The 18,498-nt window shown below is 52.0% G+C and overlaps 7 protein-coding genes across 7 annotated transcripts; 3 read left to right on the top strand and 4 right to left on the bottom strand.

The window, feature by feature from the left end:
- Positions 1-626: 626 nt before the first annotated feature.
- Positions 627-1,885, bottom strand: AYO20_08955 (hypothetical protein; the record flags this gene model as incomplete). The annotated part of the gene is made up of 5 exons (XM_022647228.1): positions 627-901; positions 949-1,216; positions 1,265-1,518; positions 1,592-1,718; positions 1,826-1,885. 5 exons carry the CDS (start codon positions 1,883-1,885, stop codon positions 627-629), a joined length of 984 nt encoding a protein of 327 aa, XP_022496785.1.
- Positions 1,886-2,883: 998 nt separating this feature from the next.
- On the top strand, positions 2,884-4,068 carry AYO20_08954 (hypothetical protein; the record flags this gene model as incomplete). The annotated part of the gene is made up of 1 exon (XM_022647227.1): positions 2,884-4,068. One exon carries the CDS (start codon positions 2,884-2,886, stop codon positions 4,066-4,068), a length of 1,185 nt encoding a protein of 394 aa, XP_022496784.1.
- A 406-nt stretch (positions 4,069-4,474) lies between these two features.
- AYO20_08953 (hypothetical protein) lies at positions 4,475-6,124 on the bottom strand (the record flags this gene model as incomplete). The annotated part of the gene is made up of 1 exon (XM_022647226.1): positions 4,475-6,124. One exon carries the CDS (start codon positions 6,122-6,124, stop codon positions 4,475-4,477), a length of 1,650 nt encoding a protein of 549 aa, XP_022496783.1.
- A 549-nt stretch (positions 6,125-6,673) lies between these two features.
- Positions 6,674-7,716, bottom strand: AYO20_08952 (hypothetical protein; the record flags this gene model as incomplete). The annotated part of the gene is made up of 2 exons (XM_022647225.1): positions 6,674-7,011; positions 7,065-7,716. The coding sequence occupies 2 exons, from the start codon at positions 7,714-7,716 to the stop codon at positions 6,674-6,676; spliced, it is 990 nt and encodes a 329-aa protein (XP_022496782.1).
- A 1,371-nt stretch (positions 7,717-9,087) lies between these two features.
- AYO20_08951 (hypothetical protein) lies at positions 9,088-10,850 on the bottom strand (the record flags this gene model as incomplete). The annotated part of the gene is made up of 2 exons (XM_022647224.1): positions 9,088-9,806; positions 9,854-10,850. 2 exons carry the CDS (start codon positions 10,848-10,850, stop codon positions 9,088-9,090), a joined length of 1,716 nt encoding a protein of 571 aa, XP_022496781.1.
- Positions 10,851-11,743: 893 nt separating this feature from the next.
- Positions 11,744-12,589, top strand: AYO20_08950 (hypothetical protein; the record flags this gene model as incomplete). The annotated part of the gene is made up of 1 exon (XM_022647223.1): positions 11,744-12,589. One exon carries the CDS (start codon positions 11,744-11,746, stop codon positions 12,587-12,589), a length of 846 nt encoding a protein of 281 aa, XP_022496780.1.
- A 1,193-nt stretch (positions 12,590-13,782) lies between these two features.
- On the top strand, positions 13,783-17,966 carry AYO20_08949 (hypothetical protein; the record flags this gene model as incomplete). The annotated part of the gene is made up of 2 exons (XM_022647222.1): positions 13,783-15,708; positions 15,768-17,966. 2 exons carry the CDS (start codon positions 13,783-13,785, stop codon positions 17,964-17,966), a joined length of 4,125 nt encoding a protein of 1,374 aa, XP_022496779.1.
- Between the last annotated feature and the right edge of the window lie 532 nt (positions 17,967-18,498).

The following is an 18,498-nucleotide window of genomic DNA, read 5'->3' as shown; positions in this document are numbered from 1 at the left end:
AGAGGCCCTCTCAGCCGTGGGACGGTGAAGACAAGAGAAGTCAGAAGGGGGCGAACAAGTTTTAATCAGTTTCTGGCGGGCAGTTGTCGAATTCCATCCTGGGGCGCTGGGGGATTTGTTGCGGGGCACAACGTTGAGATGCCGAAGCGGACCATTTGTCTGCCGTAACGGATGGAGCAGAGATGCCCGCTTTCTCGACCTGGTGGGTGACCGGTCTCGACTCGTCGCGGTAGCTAGTAAATACCGTCAGTGGGATCTTCCAACAGAGTTTGTAAGACGTGTCTAGTCGGAACATGAAGTCGCTTTGATTTGTCTCCGGAGGTTCCAGAGCCTCGCTAGTGCAGGGTGGAGGCGGGAAGCGGGATGGCGTCTGGAGACGGTCAAAGCCACAGCAATCCTCCGGCACGTGTTGTCTGAGGGCGGGGAGCTGCGAGGCTAGAAAAACGACCTGCAGGCTTGTGAGGCAGTGAGGTTGATTGGGCGTCGGTTCGGAGGATGTGCAAGTAGGTGATGCTTGGCCGTTGGATTCAGCTCTGTCTGTCACCCTCTGCCGCTGTAGTGCATGCATGAGGGATTATGAAACCCGAGGTATTGAGCGGGTTGGGGGAATTGTCCTCGTGTATAGCCTACTCCAACACGAATCTAGCTCCCTCCACAGCTCTCTCCATCATTTCGTGGGCAACAGTGAGATTGGGGAAGGCATGGAAATAGTGAGGAAGACCATGGTAATAATCGAGCTTGCTTTTAACCCCGCTCTCTTTGAGTCTGTAGTCCAAGACAACTCCGTCGTCTCGAAAGCAGTCCTTTTCCGCATTGACGATATAGCACGGAGGGAACTTGGATAGGTCGTCCGCGAGACAGATAAGGTGTCGTGGGCTGTCAAAGTCGATGTCGAAATGGGCTGTGCAGGGTCAGTAAAAGATACAACACGGTGCGAATGGCACTTACACCAGATGAATTTGGCAAGCTCAAGACCAAACACGGGAGTGCCGGCGTGCCCATTGTCTTCCCATGAGGTGTACATATGCTTGTATTTTCCCTCGTAATTCCAGGAAAGGGTTACGCCAAACAGGAGGATGCAGCCAGTGATGGACGTATGATCACCCTCGGACATGAAGCGGTATGCTACTTCTGCTGCGAGCATTGCACCAGCGGAACCGCCGCATACGAGTGTCTTGGTTGGATCATCTCCTAGCTCTTTGGCTCTGCTGCGACACTAGTTGAGTCAGAACTCTGAGATGTACCATGTGGAGCGTCTTCTTACCCAAGGCACCGCCTGGTTAGCGAGATTGATGATGTCGTCAAGTTTGACTTTGGGAACTTTGGGATAGTCGACACTGATGACCAGACATGGTACTTTGGCGGCGAATATCCGGCAATGGGCGTCCTCGGTGTCAAGATTGCCAGCAATGAATCCTCCACCAGGAAAGTAAATCATGAGAGGCAACGGTTTGTCTGAGGCCGGCTTGTAAATTCGGACAGGGAGGTCACCATATTGGCTGTCAGTCTGCTCATCCCCTGAACGGTGCTTGTTAGACATGGTCCCCTGTATCAATTGTTCGATGGTCAGTTCAACCGCAGGTGCACTCACAGACTTTCAGTTCTTCAGGTAATGGTGGCCATTGCTTCGCAAGCCCGGCAAAGACGGCATCATACGTGGGAACATCGATAGACCAATCGCCTGTCATGATATACCGGCCGCCAGATGCGTCCTCGAGCTGGAAAACTGTCAGTTGGCCTGACGATGCGGTAAGCGGGGTTCGTCTTCAGCGAAAATGCCATTTGCAGAGGAGCGAACACGAGTTAAACGAGAGAAGATGCTCACTGCCAGCCATTCTGGTCGGTAGCCTTCTCTAGGCCAGTTCTTGTTGGGCTCTGTTGCCATGGTTTGTAGGAGTTCTCGGGTAGTAAAGACTGTGCGACAACTGCCCGGAAGTGAAAGATGGCACCAGCAGCGGACACCTGAGCAAGTGGAAAAGGGTAGATGCGCCACAAATGTCGACCTTCCAAAACTGGACTACTGGACTCGAGCCACAATCCATCAAACTGCATATAGCCGTGAGATAACAGACTTATATAATCTGAAATACCCAATATTATGGCGACGAATCACCCGTGTCTCGTACACAAGCATCGTGAAAGCACAAACAGCAAAGCCACAGATGATCCGTGGAGAGCTGGAGGCTTCATCTCAAGTAGGAATAAATAAGATAAATAAAACAAGGGAAATCTATCCAGTTGTGCCAGTCCAAATGGTGATATCGTGGTGATGGTTTCTCGGCGCACATCTTCATTCTCCAGCAAGACAGTCGCTGCAACATGTTCACCTTCTGCGGCTGCCTGTCTCCTTCAAAACTGAACACAATCCTACCTCATCCACCTCTCACTCAACTCATTAAAATGCAGCCAGCATCAATGTCTCCCACGAATCAGGACAACAGCGACCTCATCTGGGGATTCATCATCGTTATCATGCTCTATTTGATCATCGCCTTGCCGTTCGTGTGTTGTACGTGGGGTTGTCTGTATGTCCTGCTGTGGGCTTTGAACCAAATGTGAAGAAACTATTATCACCATTCACATAGCACAGCGTCAATTTCCAGCCAACACAACAAGTAGTGGTGTCTGGCTCGATGAACTTCATCTGGTGGACACAGGAGAAAGAGCAAAAGAGCAAACGAAAATGCATTGTTATGCACAACACTTTGCATTAATATAGCTACTGCGCCACCGTAGTATCAACACCCATCAGACAGCTACGGCATGCGACGCGGCAATGCATGCAATTTACGAGGAACCTCGGCCTATGACTTGCAAAGAGAACCCTTCTTACTCAAGTATCATAGCAAGTATAGAGATACAGTCTACGGAACCAACAACGAGATGGCTGACCAAGAGCCGTCTGGCAGCATTGCGCCTCCGCCTTCATCTACCCCTAGTCCCCCACCAACAACTATGGAATATCCATTTGCAACCTCACCCGATATCCTCCGCACGCACCAGAAGGACGCCTACATCACAGGAAGCATCTCGTCGCAAGCATCTACGATCCTGCGCGCCCTCCTCGGCGCTCGTTTCGCACACAAATACTCCGAAGCCACAAACCAACTCTCCGAACTCCTTTACCTCTGCATCACTACACTTCTGGGAAACCGGACGCTGGGCGAGGAGTATTGCGACGTGATCCAAGTGGAGGACGACACATTAAGACTTGCGGGCCTGGGAAGAAGAGTCGGGTACATCGCCAGTGTGGTGTTTGCGCCCTGGATTCTGGGAAAATCTCTCCCTGCGCTGAGGAGAAGACTGAGGAGTAAACTCGAGTGGAACATCGAACATGCCAAACAGAAACAGCAGCATAGCAACTCCAGACGCTCCCCTTCACCCAGGAGCCTCAAGTTACAAGAATACATCCTCAAACACCTCGATACCTTGACCTCCCTCCAGCCTATCTACGCCTTGAGTCTCGCAGTCTTCTACTTCACAGGGGCGTACTACCACATCGCCAAGCGACTGTTTGGGCTGCGCTACGTCTTCACGAAACAGATCAAGCCTAACGAAGAGCGGGTCGGGTACGAAGTCTTGGGGGTACTGCTCGTGCTGCAAATGGCCGTGCAGTCGGTGCTGCACGTTCGAGAGACATACATGGACGCGACAGCGTCCACAACAGGGGCAGAGACAGCGGGGCATGCCAGCACGGCGGCCATGCTCGCCAACGGGATCGAGATCCCCATCCCCTCGAGCCTCGAGACCTCTTCGACCGGCCAACTGCTCTCAGCCGTCTCCGTACCCTCCCATCTCCCACCGGGACTGTCGGCGAACACGGCGACCCCGATCCTCGACGCCCCGCGCTACGCCCTCGAGGAGCACGACGAGACCATGGCCTGGATCCCCGCCGGCCACCAGCGCAAATGCACCCTGTGTCTCGAGCCGTTCCGCGACCCGAGCGTGACCACGTGCGGCCACGTCTTTTGCTGGACCTGCGTGCAGGACTGGGTCAAGGAAAAAGCAGAGTGTCCCTTGTGCAGACAGAGCGTGCTTAGCCAGAAGGTCCTGCCGCTGAGAGGGTAAAGCGTGGATCGTCTACATAGCATGTCGATGAGGCGACATGAGCGATGGATGTATTGTACAATAATGAATTCTTGAGACGGCCACTAGAGTGACTTTACACTTATCCATCCATCCATCCATCCATGCGTGCATACATGAATGGGGTAATCCATTTTCTTGCTTCATTATGCTGTCCCAGGGTTCGGAGTATTTAGTGCAAATCATCATGCCGGTCTACCTCGCAATGTATGTAAGTATGTACCTCTTACAAGCCGAGAAGCAGTATATATCCGTTCATTCCATTTTCCTACGCCGGGTAATTCGCCATGTCCACGGAACGATCGTCCTTGCGACTCAATCAATAGTGTAGTGCTCTCTCCCTCTCAAAGGACGGCCGGGCAAATTATGCCTGTGGTGAGACAGACTACTAAGCCAACGCGACGGCACCTTCTTTCTTTCCCACGCGAGGACTCTCGACATCATCCTCGCCTTCGTCACTGATCAAGCCTTCGAGCTCAAACTCCTCGGCGTCCCGGACTTGCTGGCTAGCGGTGCCTCGATGTCGGGGTATTCTCGCGCTGCCGTTCACGGGGCCATTAGCCCCTCCGTTCATCCCGACACCCGAGAGGGTGGACATCTTTCTCGTGTGCTGTCCACCGAGACCACTGGGCCCGGCGACACTCAGGCTCCTCCCGGAACCGGAACCGCCTGCGCCATAAGAGGAGCGCACTCCGTTGCTCTCGTCGTCCGGCCATGCATGACTTGCGTAGACGTACAGCAAGATATTCACAAACAGATAGAGTAAGAAGGCGATGCTGTAGAGGATCAAGATGTAGGAGACGTGCGTGACGTCCGCGTCGGAGAGAAGGTGCATTTGTTCCTCGGTCGCGCCCATGAAGAGGAAGCCGGAGGCATACAGGAGCTGTACACAATACTCATTAGCAGACCGTAACATGAATGAAGGGGAAATGCAGAGACTCACGAATGGAGGCAAGTGCTGCCAGCTATTAACCTCGCCTGAGCCACGGCTGTCCTTGAGCAAGAAGGAAATCTCCACAATTCTGGCCGCACCCGCAGCCATCAAGGTGTATCCAAACACCGTATGCACCATGGTGCTCAGAGGCAGATCCTGGGGGTGCGCGCTCATGGCCCAGCCTGTCATGAGGATGACCAGGCCAGGCAGGATATTTCTTTTTGGTCGCCCGTTCCTCGATCTCGACAGCCAAACGCCTAGCAAGCCCGCACACCACCAAACAATCCCCATGCTCGTGTGCTGCAGATCGTTCTTGACCCACGGATGGCCCCAGCGATGTTCTGTAAATGTGTTGACACAGCCCCATGCGGCGATCACGCAGCTGTCGAAGAACTCCTGGCTTCTTCCCGTCCTTCTCAACCATGCTTGACCCACGAGTAGGAGGAGAGTCATGATGACGCCGTACGCGATGAACGCCGACCCCATGATGAAGTGTGCCAAACACTGTCCCAGATGGTCACCTCGACAGTATCCCATGGCGACGATCCCTCCAAAGAGCATTTGCGCCCATGCGACAATGGGCATTAGTTTCCCCAACCAGCCGTGGATCATGACCACACCTCTCCGCCCGCCTCTTCCCATCTTCCCACCAAACACCCGTCCGATCCACCCCTTCTTCTCTTCAAGGTGCAACTTCAAACCGACACCTAGGCCAACCTGAATGAGGAGCATCAACACCAGGCTATTGGCAAAACTCGCGTGGATGTTCGGGTGGCGAAATTGTCGCCCTTTGTGCATATGTCCCAAGAAATAGGCAACGGTCGCGATAACCGTGCCCACGATTTGTAGAGGAACATGCCAACGACTCTTGATGATTCCCAAAACCATGCCATAGGGAAATATCATGCCAAATGACACAATCATGAGGAGGATGTGAATCCATAGCCGGCTGTCCAGGGGATCAGGAGAGACGGCCTCTCCTTCGGGAATCTTGTCCGTGTGGCCGCCATGAGCCGAGACAGATGAAGCGAATAAAATGAGGGGGAGTAGATATAGGAGGGGAGTTGGTTGCTGATCTCGTCGCAGGATCTGTGGGAAATACATCGCGAACCGGACGGTGCTGTGAGAAAGGGGACGAGGGGAGACTCTCGACGAAGTTGATGGGGCAGTTGTTGCCAGTTATGGGCTGAAGTACATTGTACAAGGATGCTAGATTAGCAGATTGACGATTGATGAGGTGGAAAGAGAGAAACCATCGGCTGATATGATGCTCGATTCACGTCCACGCCGCATGCGCAATAATGGCACAATGGATTGTCGTCCTGGGAAAAGATGTTGCATCTCCACAAATGGCCGGTTCATGCCGCTCCATCACGCTACATGTCTTCTCCACTTTTCATGCGTATACATAGCGAGACGTGTACCGTAATCGTCAATGCAATCGGTATCATTCGATAGAAGATGCCAACTAGTCTGGCAGATGAGGTTTGCTCGGACATTTCTGGCAACAGGATAGGGAGAAACAATACTGCAGCGTCTGGCGCATTAAAGATATCTTCATATCCAGCGTAAGCTATACATCCGTCTTCGATGGATACCGATCCTGCGTGGCGCCTCTGCTTCGTCCACCACCACGTCGCCAGATCAACACATTCACGCTTGCTTGTCGACGTAGAATTTCTCGATCTCACAAGGGAGCTCAGCTTGTCCACAGGTCGAGCAGAAGAGGAATTGCATGCTGCAGATCGTTTCCAATTTCTCGCAGGTTGTCTTGTCTGTCCTGCTCGAGTTCGTGCATTCCAACGCATCTTGCTCGCATTGAGCATTGCTTCCGAAGCATTCGACCTTGTTGGTAAATCTTTCGACTTTCGCACAGGAGTTCCTGCCCGAAACAATGCAGCCTCCCTCCGACCTTGAGCCAACGCTGATCCAAGCCGGATCCCGATACCACCGTTCGGGATTGTCATCAAGACACTCTCCGACAGTAACAGCTAACAACAGGTCAGTGAATGTTTTCGACGCGCAGAGCAGACCTGGTACGAACCTTTCCATCCTCTTTGGGAGACCACGTCCAGGATATATTTGGTAAGGTCGATGGCTGACGTGCGGACTGTATCGTGCTGGATCAGCAGCATCCTGCTTCCTTGCTCATCTCCGCTCTCTAACGCCTGGTCAACCCTCTCTGTCATTGCAGTGAAATTGTCAGGATCCATCCAGTCCCCGCTGTCGAACGCATACGAAATTACATGGTATCCAAGGTCTCTCATGTCGCTAAGACAACCGGTGTGGTTGCTGCATTGGAGGTAAGGCGGCCGCATGTATGCCGGATATTTGCCTAAGATGTTGGCGAGTGCCCTCTCGTTCTGAGCCATGTCGAGCCGGCGAGCTTGTGACCCCATCTCGTCCATGTTATCATGAGACCAAGTGTGGGAGGCAATTTGGTGCCCCTCCAGGACCATACGCTTGATCACATCCGTCCACTTGCGCGTCGTGTCGATGGGACCTTTGCCGTTGCTATTCCCTGTAATGAAGAAGGTTGCCTTTGCACCAGCTTCGTCGAGAATATCCAGCAGCTCATCGGTGTTTTGTGATGGACCATCGTCATATGTAAGGGCAATAGTTTTAGGAACGTAGCAGTTGCGAATGGGTTGCCCATATGCGATCTGGCCTTCCTCTCCTCTTGGATCCACTGACATATTGTACCCTGCTGGAGTGGTGTCAGAGTCGCAAATGCCAAATTCTTGTTGGCAATTTACTGGGACAGCACAGAAATCAAGACCAGTCCCCTAAGCCGAGTCAGCAAAGCGACACATTTTCCAAGGAACAGTCACCAACGCAATAATCAAAGCGAGAACAACACTGCGGAAAGGGGCAGGAGCTGTTGCCGTTCGATGGACCACATCTCTCCTGCGTGCAAGTTCCAAAAGCTGGTTGGCACCCTTCGCCGCAGAATTCGCTGGTGATACCCTGCTTCGGTCAATACCTCTTTCTTGCGTGGGACAACGAGACGAACACATAGACCGTCTGAAGAACAACACTGTCCGGCACTGCAATGTTGTCCATCATTATTCGGACCACAATACTCGACGGTAGTAGCACGATTTGTGCCTTCACTTGCATCGCATATTCTGCAGCGACGTCAGGTCTCGTCAGACTATATTGTCTTTCTGTAAACTTGCCCGTATTGCTCTTGACAGCCTTGACCGCAATAAAGCGTTCCATTACCTAGAAGGAATATGATCAGCTGTCGTCCGAATGGTGTGAACAAAGATGTGGTACCACAGAACCCCTATCAACAGTCAGAACAAATCTCGGGACATAGTTGACTCAACACACATATGATGAGCAGCACCATCCACTGCCAGGAGCATTTGGATCGCACGCCACTCCAGTCACATTTCCGCAAACGATTTGCTTCGGTTGCTCGCTCTCAGCGTTCAATAATGTAGATTGCTGGTCGTCAGAGTCAAGACTTGAGGGGGTTAGAGCATCAACGGGAGACGTCTCCTCTGCTTTGGCCAACCACATTGGCGCATGGAGAACAGCGAACAGAAGGGAACGGGGTTTCATCGTGACGTGAAACTGCGTCGAGCTGGAAGGGGAGCCAACGATGTGCACAGAGAGAGTCAGCGGCTAAAGAGCAATCGACGATATGAAATAATGAATGCAGCCGTATCGATGCAGGCGAGCTCGACAAAACTTCAGAACGAAGGATGACCAGTGCAACGATGGCGTAAACGGGGCAGAGAGAGATGACCACAGAGGACAAAAGGTGTTAACTTGAACTGTCCAGGGCAACGCCCACGTCGAAGGCGCGAGGCGCCTGCTCTCAAGGAGGATCATTTCCTGACAGCAGGAAGCGATGGCCGTCATGAGGCTCACCGGCAGAGCATCGCAACAGCAGGAGCAGACATCATAGCTTCATCCCAAGTTTCCCGTGTACTCAATTGCAGTGTCTTCGTCTCGCGTCAATTCGTCTCCCATAGTTGCTAAGCGAAGCAGTACGACTGTTCTAAAAATCCCGCAAGCATTAATTTATTTTTGAAGCCCCATCTAACCCAGACTGCTCATTGAAAAGATCCTGGTATATCGTTAGGGTTCCCCTTAGATTCTTCAGTGGGCGTCACTGGTACGGAATGGAATGCAGAGTCGGTGGCTTCCTGAGTTGATGTTGGTGTGAGGACGTGGCCGCCCTCGTGCTTTTGTTCAGCATCGCCGTTCAAATCAATTTTGTCAAAGCCATCAACGGGCGCCTGTGTTTCCGAGGAAGGGGATGCTACGCGGCCAGGATTCCGTGGTGGTAATGCTGGAGGCACACGTTTGGGAACTTCAACCACTCTCGCACGGGCCATGACTGGCACAGCTGTCGAGACCTCGACATCAGAATCTACGTCTGAGAACGATTCTCTGCGCTCCTGTCGCTCTTCGCCCGCTTCGTCCACGAGTTGGCTGTGCTTCTTTGGAAAGTCAAGTCCTCTCATCGAGGTCCTTCGAGGGCTGTTTCCAGCACTTTTCGTTTCGTCCTCGTCGGTCTGGGTACCTCGATCGACACTAGCGAGGCTGTGAGTGCTTTCTCTCCAAGTCCGACTCCGAATTGAGCCATCGACGCTTCGACGTGAGAAATGAGAGTAGATCGGGCTGGTGGGTGATGGCTTGAACTCGAAAGCATCTGCACTGGGCCGTTGATGAGTTCCGGCCTCTCGGATATTCAATCCTTCAGCCTCCAGGGCTTTCACTCCATATGGATCTGGATCATCCTCGGCTGGGATACCAAAGGTACTTCCTCCTGTAGCCAGTCAGTAACCTGATCGAAGCCGGTTCTCTAACTCTCACCTGGTGGCATGATTTCCATGTCACTCGGAGCCGGAGCATCCGGGAGCAAGCTGTCATCTACCTCGTCACCTTGAGCAGCCTTCAAGGTGTCGAGAAGGACCTGGTACTGCTCAACAGGTGCATATCGAACCTTGCCAACAAGGATATCTGTGACACTGATCTGTTCTCCATAGAATCTTGCATTCTCGTCGGTACGTTCAATAACAAGATTCCCTTCCAAGGCGACTCCAGCATAAAGACCGCGACTCTTCACGTATGACCAAATAGGAGCCTGGCGTTTTGTCAATTCGGTATCGAGAGCGCCGCCGATTCCAACGGGGCCTGCTGCAACCCCGACCTCAGTCCCCAAGGTAGTCCTCCACTTTGTGAAAGCTCCCAGGGCTTCGTATGTGTTGATGACAAGGACTGTATCGTAGATGTCGACTCCTGCGAGGAACCCAAAGGAAAGATTTTGCGTCTGGATGCCACTGGGAGGACTCCATTCCCCAGTCTCTGGATGCCTGCCGACAAGAATGCCAGCACCGCCAGAGCCACCGAAGAGCCACCCGGTTCGCATGGTTGTGAATATAGCCAACCCGACAGCATTTTTTATGACACTCGCCGGAATCTTTTTCATAACCCTTTGTTTGCCTTGCGGGACACCCACCGTTGTTGCATTCCGCTCTTCTACTTTCTTGGCCTCCTTCTCTTCTATCTGCTCATAGAAGCCGTCCTTGCAGAACCCACGCAGAATCCGAGCCGCCTTTTCTGATTCTTTGTCTAAGGTGGTGGGCCAAAATGCTTCGGAACCGACTTTATTTGACAAGCGATTGACAGGGGCTCCCAGTTTGTCAACAACCGCATAGGCTTTGTTGAAACCTGGTTTGAGGGCTTTCTCGTAGGCGGTATTGGAATATCCTTTGGTTTTTTCCCACACCGTCGATGTCCCAGACGTTGTTCTGGTTGAGCTCTTGGTGATCGAAGTATCCAAGGCTGGACTCTGCGCCGGTTGCGCCATGGCACCGGGTCAGGTTTGACAACGTGATGGTTTGCGGGGGGATTAGTCGTCAGATGGTCAGGGTAAACGGCGCACGCAGGATGCTCTTACTGTGTGAGAGCAGGTCACTTGGAGAACAATTGGACTCGGTGATTGGGAGCAAGGAATCTAGGACGGTTCAGTCGCGCGCAGCCAACCTTTGAACTCTCGAGGACTATTTGGGCAGTTTGACCAGCCAGTAATCCGGTTGCTGCCGGGTACGCAATAAAAGAATAGGAAGCAGACAGGCAGGGCAACTAAGTGGTTAGACGTCATTGGCCTCAAGCGCTTTTGTTGCGGGCAGAGGCATATCTTAGTCAGGACGCCCGTGATGCCCGCAGTTGGTACCTAATGAGTGCGTAACACAAGACTAGGCGAGCGGGCTAGCTAGCGCCCAGAAGTCGTGAGTTGGGGGCTTCCACGTGGGCCTAGTGAGCCTAGGAGCCTAGGGGTCCAGAGAGAGGGAGACACCAAAAAAGGCTGCTGGTCTGACAGAATCACATGCCTTTGACGGCACGAGTTTGACTGTGCTACTGTATCTCTGACTTGGGTAATTGCAAACTCCTATGCAAGACCAGTACACGGCTAACTCGAGTTGATCTCATCTCTCAGTGGCCATGTATCTTTGTGTTTGAAGCAAGTACACAACCTGACGCTTTCACCTGACAAGCTGGTTATCCTGCGTGTCAGAAGCCAGAGGAGCAAACAGCAGGTGCTGCACCTCGGCTCGTCAGAGAACCGTTTGTTCGACTAATCATATCTGGACGTTGGCGGAAATATTCAAATCAGTCTTCAATCCGTCGTCGAAACCCCAGCGAACCTCAACCTTTCACGAAATCAACTATTTGTCTCGTGCCTACAGCGATCAATCAACCATGCCACCGATCCCACCTCTTTTCGTGCTCCAAGTTCCGCCGACGTTGAATGCCGGCTCAAATGCTCAAGGCGAGCAAGGAAACTTCATTTGCACCCAGGCCGCTCCTCAAGTATACCTACTGTCCTTCTCCAGCCCGCCGGACAACCGTCTCACTCCCGCCTTCAATCAAACATTCCTGCTGGCACTTGACATTATCGAGCACCGTCTCCCTCGGGGAGTGGTCATAACGACCTCATCCATCACCAAGTTCTATTCCAATGGGCTGGACTTTGAGAATGCTATCAAGGACCCGACTTTCTTCCCAAACAGTCTTTATCCCTTGTGGCGTCGTTTGATCAGTTATCCAATGCCCACAGTGGCATTGATAAATGGCCATGCTTTCGCCGGCGGCTTGATGACCGCCATGATGCATGATTATCGCATCATGAACCCTCACAAGGGGTTTTTGTGCCTGAACGAACTGGATTTTGGTGCAGCTCTTCAACCGGCCATGGCAACAGTGTTTCGAGTGAAGTTAAACATGACGACTTTCAGGAATATGGTTCTGGAGAGCAGAAGATTTCCCGCCCTGGAGGCCTTGAAAGAGGGCATCATTGATGGCGTTGGGGGTGTTGAAGAGACGCTCGCCTTCATTTCGGAGATGAAGCTGGCTCAGAAGGCTCAAGGAAAGTCATATGGTCTGATCAAGGAGGAGCTATACCGAGAGGTGATCAAAGACCTAGACGAAGGCGCTGATGCCCGCGCAAAGCTAGCCGCGAGAGATCTAGATCGCAACCGTCGGGGACTGGAATCCAGGAGAAGGGTCGACGAGTATCAGGCGGTGGTGCAGAGGGCGAAACTCTGATCACAAGCAGGCATCGGGTGTAACAACTGTTGAATGCGTCAGAGGTTATCCTCCGGAATGTTTTCGGGTTCCCGTGCCTATGTAACAGGATTGGGAACCGGTGAAAGTGGCAGGCTGCAGTGATTACCAGTGTAATGGCTGGATTGATGAACCAGAGCCATCCCCCCATGCCTTGTGGTCCATCGTGCTGAGCTACACAGACATCGAGACTTGAACCTCGATATCGGACATTGAAATACCATAGCCAGTTGATACCGGATCCTGGTATTCTGTGACTAGCATCATTGAACGTTATCTATAACTCACCTGATTCTTCGTATACTCTCGTGCGATAGATAGTGATAACTACCGATATCCTGTAGATATGAGTATTGAGTAATTGCCAATTGGGGATACTCCGTATTATGTGCGAATGAACCCAGGTGCACAAGCAGAGTTTTATGCACCGTTTATGCAAGTCTCACAGAGAGTGGATACTGACTAACTGTGACTGGTAAGAAACGCGGAATACGAGCCTCAACAAACCGTAGGCAACCAAGACACCCCGCGTCTTTGCCGGGTGGCCAGTCGGCTACGGGTCCTAGGCGCCGACTCCCGTAGGATACGGGGACTCATAGGGGCAACAGCCCGCCTGAAGGCCGCCCACGGCGCAATCTTTCAGGCATCTGCTCGTACTGGGTCATCGCTAAACTCGCATGCAATACCTAGGCAAAGGTTACCCAAGGCCCGGCTCCACAATTACGCTCACCCCCTTCACCAATCGACTCGTTGCTTCGCATTATTATTTTGAGTTACCCGAGACTGTCATCTTGAAAGTCCGTCTTCCACGAGGCGTTGGATCTCTTTTCATTGTTTTCGGGCCCGAGATATTGTCCTTGGTGCCTGTTTTTCGTGTACATATCATCGTCATTCACCTTCTGTCCATTCTTTCTCTAATACGTCCGCTCCTTTGACTCTCGCATATAAAGAAACTCCGATAGGAATTACAACGGTTCGCAGCCACAATCCTTCAGATTTCGCGCTCGAAATCCGTCGATCTGCTAAAGGCACACACACTCGACGTATCTACGCGGCTGCGAATTTGCCCCTCGCATATCCTTCTTACTGTTCAGTTTCCCCTTCATCCATCATGCTCTGCTAGCTTTCGCTCAGAAGCCTCATTTCATAATACGGTGCCGTGAGAAGGCCTCAACATGAACCCGAGTGGCCAGGGCGAATTGCCTGGCGGCGCGGCCGCCGTTGAACACAACATTGAAGAGAAGGAAAGATCACAACTGGGAATTGTTACAGACCAGCAAAAAGACACTGAGCCGCTCTCTGAGAAGAGTGCTGCTGCTCCAGTCAGCCCATCTACCCCTATCTCTGGCCATGCCAAATCTCCCACGACTGCTGTCTCGCCTACGTCGCCTACATCCCAGTCCTCTGACTCGGATAATCGTCCAGACCTCTCCAAGCTGGACTCCAAGATTGTTCAGGTTCGAGATGTCCCAGAGGGCGATGCGGCATTGTCCCATTTACCAGAGCATGAAAGGGCGGTTCTGAAAAAGCAGTTGGATGTGCCAGACGTGAAAGTCACCTATTGGACGCTATACCGCTATGCCACAAAATGGGACAAGGTCTTCATTGTCATAGCATGCATATGCGCAATCGGCGCCGGCGCCGTATTGCCTCTGATGACCGTTGTCTTTGGTAATCTCAGTGGTACTTTTCAGGGCCTGGTCCTCAACAATCTCTCATCAAGTTTCGATTCCACTTTAACTCGATATTGCCTCTACTTTATCTACCTGGCGATTGGAGAGTTCTTTCTCGTCTATATTTCGACCGTTCTCTTCATCTACACGGGCGAGCACATTACTTCGAAAGTTCGCGAGCAATATCTGAGAGCAATCTTGCGACAGAATATCGGATTTTTCGACAAGTTGGGAGCCGGAGAAGTCACAACTCGCATCACCGCGGATACCAATCTAATACAAGAGGCCATCAGTGAGAAGGTCGGCTTGACCTTGACTGGTGTAGCCACATTCTTCTCCGCGTTTGTTATTGGCTTCGTCAAATATTGGAAACTCACTTTGATCTGCACCTCCACGGTATTCGCCATCGTGCTGGTTATGGGCTCTGGAGGCAGAAAGATGGCCGGATGGAACAAACAGTCTTTAGCAGCATATGCACTAGGAGGCTCAGTGGCGGAAGAAGTACTGGCCTCGATCAGAAACGCCGTCGCCTTCGGTACTCAGGACAAGCTTGCGAAGCAGTACAACATCCACCTGCTCGAGGCTCGAAGGTGGGGGATTCGAAGCAAGGCCGCCCTGGGCTGCATGATAGGCGCCATGCTGTGTATTCTGTTCTTGAACTACGGTCTCGCATTTTGGATGGGTTCGCGATTCCTGGTCAACGGTGAGACTACTCTTGCCCACATTTTAACCATTATTTTTGCCGTCATGATCGGTGCGTTCTCCTTTGGCAACGTCGGGCCCCATATGCAACATTTTGCAGCCGGTGTTGGCGCAGCGGCAAAGATTTATTCGACAATCGACCGAGCTTCCCCAATTGACCCTCTCTCTGACGATGGCCAAAAACTGGATCAAGTTGAGGGGACGATCGAATTGCGCAATGTCAAGCATATTTACCCTTCGCGAGCTGAAGTCGTGGTCATGGAAGACATCAACCTAGTCATACCCGCGGGCAAAACCACCGCACTCGTCGGAGCTTCTGGATCTGGTAAATCGACCATAGTCGGGTTGGTAGAGCGGTTTTACGATCCTGTGGGGGGTGTTGTCCTCCTTGACGGGCACGACCTCAGCACGCTCAACCTGCATTGGCTTCGACAACAAATCGCCCTCGTTCAACAAGAACCTATCCTCTTTAGCCAGACCATCAAGGAAAATATCAGAAACGGACTCGTCGGGTCCAAATACGAGAATGAGTCAGAGGAGCAGCAAACACAACGTATCATTGATGCCGCAAAACAAGCAAACGCTCACGATTTCATTTCCTCGCTGCCTGACGGCTACGAGACGCACGTCGGTGAACGTGGTTTCCTTTTGTCTGGCGGTCAAAAACAACGTGTCGCTATCGCACGAGCCATCGTCAGTGATCCGAAAATCTTACTCTTGGACGAGGTGAGTATTGCAGAATAGCCCTAAACACGAAACAGTCCATACTAACGGTGATCCCATAGGCTACAAGCGCTTTGGATACGCGTTCCGAGAAAGTGGTGCAACAGGCACTGGACACTGCAGCCAAAGGTCGAACTACTATTGTGATTGCCCATCGATTGTCGACAATCAAAACTGCCGACAACATTGTGGTCATGCAGCAAGGACGCATTGTGGAACAAGGCACGCATGACGAGCTTGTAGAGAGAAAACAGGCTTACTTCAACCTGGTCTCTGCTCAGCGCATTGGTAGTGACGAGGATGACCAGTCTGTGGAAGAAGCCGTTGCCAGCGAAGCAGAACTCACCAAGATCCAATCTACCAGATCCGGTAGTGCTGGGATGGCAGACCCCGATGACGAGAAGCTTGCGCTTGGTCGAACAAGAAGCGGGAAATCAGTGTCCTCCAACGTCCTCGCCGAGAAAAAGAGGGATACGGAAGCTCGCTATTCGCTCTGGACCCTGATCATGTTCATCGCACGCTTCAACCGAAAAGAATGGTGGATCATGTGTATTGGATTCTTCTTCACAGCTATTGCAGGAGCCGCTCAGCCAGTACAGGGCATTTTCTTCGCCAAATGCATTGTGGCACTATCTCAACCACTTTCTCTCCGCCACCAGATTCGTCACGATGTCGATTTCTGGTGCTTGATGTATCTGATGCTGGCTTTTGTGGATCTAATCGCCATGTGCATACAGGGCATCGCCTTTGCCTATTGCAGTGAGAGCTTGGTTCAGCGCGCTCGAGACGGCGCTTTCAGAAGATTCTTGAGGCAAGACATTGCCTTTTTTGACGAGGACGAAAACTCTACAGGCGCCCTCACGTCTTTCTTGTCGACCGAGACCACCCATCTTGCATCCATTTCTGGAGCGACGCTCGGAACCTTGATAAGCTGTTCGTCAACTTTGATCATTGCGGTTGTGGTGGCACTCGCGATCGGCTGGAAATTGTCACTGGTCTGCATGTGCGCATTGCCTGTCATCCTTGGGACGGGCTTCGTCAGGTTCTGGGTCCTTGCCAAATTCAGTGCAATCAACCAGAAACACTACGAAAAGTCAGCTGGATATGCCTGCGAGCATACCAATGCCATCCGGACTGTTGCGTCCTTAACGACCGAGCGTGAAATCTATGGCGAGTACAGACGCCAGCTTCGAGACCAGTTGGGCGACTCTCTCAAATCGAATCTGAAGCACTCCTCGCTGTACGCCGCATCGCAGTCGGCCATGTTTTTGGCATTTGCGCTCGGCTTCTGGTACGGAGGCAAACTCTTGGTCCGAGGCGAATACACCTTGTTTCAATTTTTCATTGTCTTTTCAGAAATCATCTTTGGCGCACAATCAGCAGGCACCGTCTTCTCGTTTGCAGGAGATATGTCCAAGGCAAAGAACTCCGCCGCCGAGTTGAAGAAGCTCTATGACCGTCAACCTGCCATCGATGCGTGGTCAGACGACGGCGCACCAATCACTCAAGTCGAAGGAACCATTGAGTTCCGTGATGTGCATTTCCGATATCCCACACGACCCGAGGTCCCGGTCCTCCGAGGCCTCAACCTAACCGTCAAACCTGGACAGTACGTTGCTCTTGTTGGCGCGTCCGGATGTGGCAAGTCGACAACCATTGCACTGTTGGAGCGTTTCTACGACCCACTTGCCGGTGGTATTTATGTTGATGGTCAAGAAATTTCGAGCCTCAATATCAATGACTACCGCTCTCATCTTGCCCTGGTGTCTCAAGAGCCGACACTGTACCAAGGAACCATCAAGGACAACGTCCTCCTCGGCGTTGACCGAGGTGAAATTAGCGACGAGCAGATCATCCGAGCCTGCAAGGACGCTAACATCTATGATTTCATCATGTCTCTACCAGACGGCTTTGCCACGGATGTCGGCAGCAAAGCCGCCTTACTCTCTGGTGGCCAGAAACAGCGCATTGCCATTGCCCGTGCTTTGCTCCGTGATCCTAAAATTCTCCTGCTTGACGAAGCTACCTCAGCATTGGACTCGAATTCTGAGAAGCTCATACAAGCAACCCTGGATTTCGCCGCGAAAGGCAGAACCACAGTTGCTGTAGCACACAGGCTGAGCACGATTCAAAAAGCGGATGTCATTTACGTATTCGACAAAGGTGTCATCGCTGAGAAGGGCACCCACCACGAATTAATGGCACTGAAGGGAAGGTATAGAGAGCTAGTGAGTCTGCAGAGTCTAGAAAAGCAGCGGTGATTTAGGGAAGCGGGTGGATCTTCAAACACAGCGGGTTTATTGGGATGGACCGCGAATGGCCGATATCGTGATTTAATTATTTTGTTTGTGAATTTTGCACAGGCACCTCTTCGCTCCTGTCCTATGGATCTTGTCAGTTGTGGAAGTACATACCTCATTGACTACGAATTCGCAAAACACAAAATAAGGCCGTTCCTTGTGTGGTTAAGGACTCGCCAACCAGGAGGTAATGACATGTAGTGAGATAGAGCAGATGGGACCGACCAAACCAGAGAATCACTGATTCCAGAGGGCCGAAGAACGTTCAGTATATCTGAGAGGTAGAGCCACTCCCCGTTGAGCATTGGTAGAGAAGACAAGCAGGGAATAATAATGGGAGTCAACCTTGAAAAGCGTGCCGAAACCAGGACGGTAAAGAGAAAACAGAACCTCGGCTCATTAACCGCGTAGCTTGGGGGCTGTCGGGGACAATGAGGTCGTCCTTCTACTTGAGAGAGTCGAGAGTCTTGCTCAAAGAGGATCTGTGCCTGAA

Source organism: Fonsecaea nubica, assembly GCF_001646965.1.
Source record: "Fonsecaea nubica strain CBS 269.64 chromosome Unknown Scaff77, whole genome shotgun sequence".
Classification (NCBI taxonomy): domain Eukaryota; kingdom Fungi; phylum Ascomycota; class Eurotiomycetes; order Chaetothyriales; family Herpotrichiellaceae; genus Fonsecaea; species Fonsecaea nubica.
This window is presented reverse-complemented; position numbering and strand designations above follow the sequence as displayed.